This window comes from Crocodylus porosus, unplaced genomic scaffold (assembly GCF_001723895.1).
Source record: "Crocodylus porosus isolate Cpor-Errol unplaced genomic scaffold, CroPor_comp1, whole genome shotgun sequence".
NCBI classification, from domain to species: domain Eukaryota; kingdom Metazoa; phylum Chordata; order Crocodylia; family Crocodylidae; genus Crocodylus; species Crocodylus porosus.
In genome coordinates this window covers 8,157,365-8,165,656 of record NW_017728932.1, presented here as the reverse complement: position 1 = coordinate 8,165,656, position 8,292 = coordinate 8,157,365, and the positions used below count along the sequence as shown (strand labels likewise).

General features: G+C 43.8%; 2 protein-coding genes across 3 annotated transcripts in view; one reads left to right on the top strand and one right to left on the bottom strand.

Moving 5' to 3' along the window:
- Positions 1-8,292, bottom strand: part of CCT6A (chaperonin containing TCP1 subunit 6A) — a 25,832-nt gene that overhangs the window by 8,797 nt on the left and 8,743 nt on the right. The window contains exon 1 of one of the 2 annotated variants that reach the window (XM_019545502.1): positions 1-159. This exon is cut by the window's left edge and continues 4 nt beyond it. The exons of the other annotated variant lie outside the window; for it this stretch is intronic. Within the exon in view, the coding sequence (XP_019401047.1) occupies positions 1-120 (120 nt within the window). The 5' untranslated portion in view covers positions 121-159. Of the gene's footprint in view, positions 160-8,292 lie in introns of those variants that run through there. 2 annotated transcript variants of the gene reach the window in all.
- The window catches only part of PSPH (phosphoserine phosphatase), an 18,162-nt gene continuing 16,965 nt past the window's right edge, over positions 7,096-8,292 (top strand). The window contains exon 1 of the mRNA XM_019545504.1: positions 7,096-7,236. Coding sequence (XP_019401049.1) covers positions 7,208-7,236 — 29 coding nt within the window. The 5' untranslated portion in view covers positions 7,096-7,207. The remainder of the gene's footprint in view (positions 7,237-8,292) is intronic.

Here is an 8,292-nt window from a genome sequence, read left to right as displayed (position 1 = left end):
GGGCCCCAGGTTGGTGCGGAGCACGTCCTGCAGCCCCCGCGCCGCGCTGATGTTCACGGCTAGCGCCGCCTGCGCGCGCGCCACCTCGGCCTTGGGGTTGAGCGACTTCACTGCCGCCATGATGCGGCCGCCGCACTGCCCGAGCCCAGCCCCGCGCGCAAGGGATGACGGGATAGGGAGCGCGGGACAGGGTGGAATAGGGTGGGCCCCGCCCCTTCTAGAACACTCCGCCGCCCCGCCATTGGCTGCGCAGCGCTGGCTGCCGTCCCATTGGCCAGCCGTCCTGTCGCTCCCCTCCAAGGGACCCGCCCCACAGGAGGATGTCGGTGGGAACGGTTGGTATGCAAAGCAGCTCATGCATATCCAAATGTATACGACACCGCCCCTTATTAATATGCAAATAAATGCGGGCCTATTAACACAGGGTCATTACCTTGATTGGCAAACGTCGTCATGGAGATGGGCGAGGGGTCCCTTTCCTTTCCTCCAAGGGTAACACAGGGGAGGTCTTCTGAGGTGAATATTAAGTGTCTTTTGAGTTTCATGGTCATTGTAGTGGGGGGTTTATGTGGGTGCGAGATTTGGTTGTTTTTATGTCTATTTGATTTGTTTCTAATAAAAAAAACAAAAGTACAATCTAATTTTAAAAATGTACAAACAAATCTAATAAAAAAACAAATGTACAATCCTGCTACAAGCATACAGGTACCTATATGCAAATTAACCTAATTAAAAACACAAATGTACAATCCTGCATATTGATACCTGCATATTGATATATGCAAATGAACCTAATTAACAAAACAAATGTACAATCCTGCTCCAAGTGAATGGATTCCTATATCGAAATTAACCTCATTACTATGCTCCTTGTGTGTGGGCATCTATATGCAAATTGAACTTCATTAATATGCACAGTTGCCCTATTAGTGCATGGCTGGCCTTATGCAAATTAAACTTTATTAATATTTACAAAGTATCCTATTGGCCTGTGGGTGTCTGTATGCAAATCCAACGTCCTTCGTATGTGCAAAGTATCCCGCTAGACGCCTGTGCGTAGGCATGAACATTAAATTAATAATATATTAGCATAATGAGGCAAGATAATATAGAAGAATTGTGATGCAAATAGGTTGAGGGCCCAGTGACTCTAGTCCCCACCTCACTGTGAGCAAAAAAGTAAAATAATAATAAAATAGTAAAATATAATACAATACACACAAAATAATAATAAAAGCTATCAGATTTACCCAAAGAACGTTGTCTGCTTATGTCCCTAGATGAATATGGCTACAGCCTATACCCCTGCAAGCAAAGAATTCATTTGACAGCAATGAACCTGTTGAAAAAGGAAATTCACATTTAAACTGGGATAGTTCATATGAGATCCACATAATACATATTCGACCCAGCTGGGTTAATCATAAGAATGCATCCCCGTTAAAATGTAAAGCGGACAGGTTAATACAAGATTTGTTCCTGGTCACAACCAGCTGCTGGCTGTGAATTCCTCCCAGGCCCTGGGCCCACCTCAGAGCCAAGCTCATCCCAGCCCATGAAGTCACAGGCCCGGTGCCAACAGATCCCTCAAAGTTAATACAGTGCCAGAGTTTTTGCTGCCTTTTGAACCTTTAGGATTCATGTTTCCTGCTATTGCCCTGTAAGCAAGAGGCTGGAAATGGAGGGCTGTAAGCACAGATACACATCAGGACAGGCCCTCAGAAGCTGCAAATGTAATAAAAGCAGAGCTGTGACAATGTAGCCGGGCACCTGGGGCAGCTGCCACACACAGGGGCAGTGGCAACTTCCTAAGACATGTGACTCTGGCAGCAGCCATTTTTTCTGTTCTTCACCCCCACCCCCAATTTGGTGCCTGGGGCAGCTGTCCCAGTTGCCCCGGATAGTTATGCCGCTGAAGAAAAGCACCACATATTGCAGTAATTGTGATAAATGCTCCAGAAATGGTAGCACAACTTGTCCACTATGGCAGTGGTTCTCAACTTCTTCTTTGGGGCTCCTACCTCCCCTTACACCCGGTCCAAATGCCATCCAGTTGTTAAAACATCAATTGGCCATTCTCCCTTTTCTTCCCAATCCTTTTAGGCTCGCGGACGTCTTGAGCCTAACTTGAGGATATGGCGGCTAAGCCAGCCTTGAAGGAGTTCTGTCAAGGCTTGGTAAATGAAAGAGAAATGAACAACACAAAGCAAGGAAACTGGAACCCAGGTAAGTCTCTCAGTTATGGCCACTGGCTGCAGCCTCCACCAGCAGCCTGAGGGCTGTGCACTATTTTTCCGAGGCCCAGCCATATCAGACAAAAGAAACTAAAGAGAAATACAGGAGAGTCTTCGGTCAATTTTGCCTACAAACTTGGGCGCTTGTATCAACCTTAGATTCTCCGCATCAATCCCCAGTGCTCCTACTGGACACGACAATTCTTCATAATGGGGCAAGCCCTCTTACCAGCCCTTGTTGATTCAGTTCCATTCTGGTGGAGGGAGTCCGATCCCCACCATTCAAAATAAAAGTAAGTAGGAACTAAAAGACCTTGTTCCATGTGTTGACAGCTCTTCCGCATCCATCTTGTCCTTATGGTGCAGTTTCCTACCAGCTTTCCCCGCAGCTATCACCGCTGCCAGTTTGGTGTTGGCATCTGGGATTATCGGAGCGCCTCCGAGCTCCCAGGCCAAGGTTCAGCCCTCTCTCCATCTCCCAGAGTTTAGCTGTGGCACCCCCACGATCCAGGGGTTGTGCTCCCTCTCGCCATCTATGCTCCACTCCTTCCAGTGTTGGCAGCAGCCAGAAATACAGCCATGGGGAGGGCCAATCTAGAAGGAGCAGCAGCTAGTAAAACTGGGCTCCTATGGCAGTTGCACATCTGCCATTGCTGCCATCTCTGGCGAGGCAGGTAAGTCTCTTCCCTGTACCCCTGAAGTCTTGAAAGGGGCTTTTCTCACCTCTTCACAGAGGACCTGAAGCAGCCCCTTCCAGGCTGGAACTCAGCCACAGTTTCCCACATTTTTCTCCTTTAAAGGAGATTTTTGACATTTTTTAAGTTTAAGTTTGTTGGTCCATTTTTAAAGTTTGTTCATGACTCTTTCATATATTCTTGCAACTCACTATTGGGTCGGGACCCACAGGTTGAGAAACACTGCTATGTGGCAATGGGGGCCAACCATTTTTGGCAAGTGTGCCATAAATTAGCCCCAGGCCCTCCCCAAGCGTCACTCTGATCCCTTTCCCCTGTCCAGTGTGTTGCTCTGCTTTCTGCTCTCTGCCTTGTGATTCCTGCCCAATCTGCTGCTCTGCTTTCTGCTCTTCGTTCTGCCTCCCACTCTGCTGCTGTCTGCTCCCTGATCTGCTGTGTGCCACACACAGAGGTTGCCCTTGCTACTTGTAGCACATGTGCCCCAGTTTGGCTATCCCTGCTCCCTAGGGTGCTTGCATAAAAACCATCCTGAGCCAAAGGGAGTTAAGAACCCAACACTGATTGAAATCAACTTTGTGAGTTAGGTGCTAGGCACTTTTCTAGGTGCTTGCACATCTTTTAATATATGAATCTGTGAGACAAATTAGACTAAGTGCAGTATTTGGAATGGAACTTTTCACAGAAGGAAGCAAACAGCCTCATGGATGTACTGATGTCTTTAAGTACTGTGCCATCAGCAGGCACATCTACACATGCTATTAATGCGCTGAAAGCTTACCTTTCCCTGGGAAACTGCCTGCTGCTGGGCCGCCACTTCAATCTCAAAGCAGAGGCTGGGACATCATCTCCTGCCCAGTAGCTGCCTCCTGCCAGGTCCCAGAGCAGAGGCTGGGACACTGTCCCCTGCCCCGGGCAGCTGCTTGGGGATGATGTCCCAGCCTCAGCTCCAAGATCAGACTGGGGGCTGGGAAGCAGGCAGCTGCCTCAGGGAGGGAACAGTTCTCCTGCCCCCTGCTGCCTAGTCTGCCTGGAAGCAATTTGCTCCTGGTCAGCTGTCTACACATGCACTACTGCTCAGCATCTACTATGCAGTAAATCTACTACCACACATGAGACTAATTTACTACGCAGTAAATGCTGCACATGTGTAGACAGTAATGCTTTACTGCACAGTAGATTAGTCTACTGTGCAGTAAAGCATCTTGTGTAGATGCACCCAAAGAGCCTACTTAGAGACCATATTTCAGGCAGTTCTGTAGCATTTCTATACACCTCTTTACTGTCTGTATGAACCTTGAATATACGTGTTGGTGGGAGCAACAGCTGCAAACTTCAGAATTCCCCAGTGCATGTTGATGGGAAAACAGAATCCTAGTTCTATTATCCCATCCACTCCACCCCAGCATGCTAGCACTGCAAAGGAATGCATACTGTGCCAGGTGGCAGGCTGCTTTACGATATTTCCCACCCCCACGCCCTCCCCCAACCCCTCATGAGAATGTGGTGGGAAGCAGGGTTCAGATTTTGACAGTTTTATACACAAAGCCTGTGTTAAAGCCATCCGTGACTGAGCTCCACTGTGGGGAGATGGGCCATGTGGTGGGATTAGTGACACTAGACTCCTACTGAACTGACTTGTACGGTAAGCACTGTGTATTCAGATGGGCATGATTCTGTTAGACAAATGATTCTTGGGAAAACTGGCTGTGAAAATGGTGGAACTAGGTAAGGGACTCCATGTACAGAGGGCAAGTGATAGCTTGTTTTGCATGTGTTATTGAGGTTCAATATTTTAGACAGAGTTATTGTGGAAATACTTCAGCAAGTTGGGAGCCCTGTGGCTCTACGGATCAAGAGATGCCTATTGTAAGTTATTCTACTGCAAAGTCCCACACCCCACCCTCCAAAAAAACAACAACACAGGTTGGCTTTTTGTTATTGCATTTGTTAAATAATATTGTAAAATACAGGAAATTGCACCTGGGATTTGAAAATGTAGCTCCTGAGCTCTAATTTGGAACTCTCACTTGATTCATGTTTTTGTTTGGCTAGCTACAGAGCTTCTGTGAGAAGGGCTCAGAGCTCCTGAACCCTTCACACATATCTGAGTTCTCTATGGGATTCCACCACCAAATGATCACAACCAAACATTTTGATATGCATCCTTGCATGTGGCCTCAACCCAGATGGTATCAGGCAGAGGGGGCTCAGTCCCACCATCTGGGATCATGGGTGCTCTGCAGCTCTTGGGTGGTCTCAGACATTTTCAGATGGATTTCTTGATAAACATCAATATTGCAAGTTCATGCATCCTTAACAAGTTGTGATTAATAAGTTTCCATCCTGCAACTAGCCAGTAGAGGGCAATATACACATGAACTCACACATAGTCACATGGACACATATACTCACACATGCTATCCCAGGAGTATATGACACCAGTTGCAGGCCTGTGCCTTGTTTATATGATATTAATTGGCAGTTTTATTGATTACATATAGTAAAGGGAGTAGGAAAGGTTACCGCCTATGCATCTAGGTCACAGCTGAGGAAGCTGTAAGGCATTCTGGTTTGACTGTTCCTCAAGTCTGGTGCTCATTTGTTCAAACACGCTAAGGTATGTCAGAGACTCTTTTTAGTTATACAAGAAAATAACATATTCTTTTTGAGAGAAAGAAGTAAATGGATTTTGACGTGTTTTATTTTGAAAAAAAAACAACTTTGGGAAAATAGCCCAGTGTTCAACTTAGGGATGTATTTGGTGGCCATGTTGGTCTGAGACAAAAAGAAATGCAAAATTCTAGAACTCTTGGTTCAGAGATGATACCTTTTATCAGACCAACTAAGAAATTGTGTGTGTGTGTGTGGGGGAAATATCTTTTTCTGCAACCTTTTGTGCATACACACCTTTCCTCAGGCTCAGGGAAAATTAAAGATAATAAAAAGTCCCCAAAGGTAAACAATAAACTTCATTTTTGCACAGAGGAAGCTGAAGCTAGAAGTCTGTTCCTCTGAGTTCATGAGAGTCTTTGCGAGTTGCTTTTTGATGTGCAGATAAGGCAGGATTCCTTCCCTGGTGGTATCAGATGGCAGAAAGGCAAGGAAGCGTAGAAATCTTTCTTGTTGTTCAGCAGTGAATTATAAGTGTTCATCTTAGGTTGTTATCTACATTTCTCACACAATTAGTTGGGTTTTCAGAAGTGAGATTTTCTAAAGATATTGCAGGTCAAATTCTCATTGACAATCATACATCAATAGGAAATGGGTACTTAACTTCCCAAGACTCCTTTGAAAATCCCAGATGAATAACTTGGTGCCTCTTCCCTAAATCACACATTGAAGATTGATGGTTTAGAGTACAGGAATTCTTCTTATTACTAATTTGTGGTTTTAGAATAATATAACTTCTGTTTTGCATCAGTTCTTTAGAGATCAACGCAAATCTACCTTCAATTTATAGTTCATTCTAATTTTAAGTGCTGAACTATTTTACATATTTATTTTTAATGTACAGTAAGGGAAGATAATTGATTAGGATAAGCCAGTGACAATTTACATCAGTTGGGGATCTGCCCCATAGGGTTTAATCAGATGAAAACTAGATTGTTAAACCAAAACAAATCTATTGAAACCAAAGGGAATATTTCTTCATGAAGTCTGAATCCTTTTATCGAAATTACATAGTCCTTATTCAAGCAAAATCCCCACTGAGTTTCTACTTGGAAATAGTTTTCTTTTATCTTGCTTTAACTCAGTTTCCCCAGTAGCAAACTGTGGTAACACATGTCCACAAAGTATTTCTAAAACCTGTTATAAAAAAGTGTCCTAACACTGATAAAATTAGTAAACAGGGACAAAATAGACATTAGACTGCATCAATATCACTATAGCAAAGGACCCTGGTGTAGGAATAGTGTAGCACAAGAGGCACAAATAGATGTGCATATTGACCTGTGATTAATCATTTATTATTAACATGTGAAATAATAGGAAAGGATGACATATGGGGAGTTTAATTAATTCACACATATTGAGGCATAAAGCTGCCTGAATTGCAAACAAAACCATGCATAAAATGTGACTGCCACACTGATTGGCTCGTGACATTCATTCCGGAGGGTTACCAGTCACAAGATTGCCAAGCAGCTTCTTCAGCAAAAACAGCATTCTTAGCTTTGAACCGAGAAGCCAACTTGATATGAGAGACTAAAGCCTCTGGTTGGTGGCCTGAAACTCCCCAACTAAGGGTAATAGCTGGAGCTGATTGAAAATCTGCTCATGGAAGGATTTTCTACAGGAAAATACTAGTATATTGAAACTAAATGTTCTGAAGGACTGAGTTAATTTTGACATTTCTTTCTTGAAAACAATACAAACCATATTCTGCATAATCAGAATGGACTGTTCCAATTATTAATTTAAAAATGTTTTGTTTCAAAATATATTGTTGTTGTTATGCATTACCAAATAATCTAAAAAGAAACCATAATGTATAAAAATCAATCAAATGTTTCAGTTTTACCTAAATGCCATGTTTTGATTGAACCGAGATGGCGATTTTTAAATAAATTAATTCAGAATAAAAGACATGTTGAATTTGTGGAATTTCCTATGAAATGGAAATTTCAGTTCCAACACAGAGACAGCAACAGCCCAGGTCTTTCACACAAAGAAACCCATTCTCTAACCTTTAAATTACTATTCTTTCAGACCCTGGGAGAAAACCTACAGGGATATCAATATGAATGTCCATGTGCGGGTTCTGTTTTAATTTATAATCAATCTGGAAAGACTGCACTGATTGAAATAGGTTCACCCAAGATTAATACCGGTGGATTGGCCATGAAACTGCTTTTGTCCAAAAAACACTAAGGCACATACTTAACTTGAGATGTGTGAGATATTAGATGATGTAGGGTGGCACCTTAGAGAATACCGTATTTCACAGTGTATAAATTGGGTTTTGAAGCCTAGTTTTGACCTCTGAAAATGCAACCTTGACTTCTACACCGTGTCATATAAAATCATTGCCGACAAACTGCAAGTTCAGTGAATGCACGAGGCATGATCACATTAACTGCACTAATTGCAGGAGGAGTGGTCTCACTAATTACAGGAGGCATAGTCGCATTAATTAAATTGGCACTATTTTAGCGAAGACCGAATGAACTTAATTACAGGTACTGCCAGTTCTGTAGCAAGCAGGGGGGACATCTGTCCCGGGCGCTAAAGTGAAGAGGTGCTAACAAGAACTGCCCAGCTGGGACGGGGTGCAGGATGGAGCCGTGAGTGGCTCATTTGGTGGGTGCAGGGATTGGGGAAGGACGGCTCCCACTGCTGTGTGCACTCCCGAGCCAGCATTG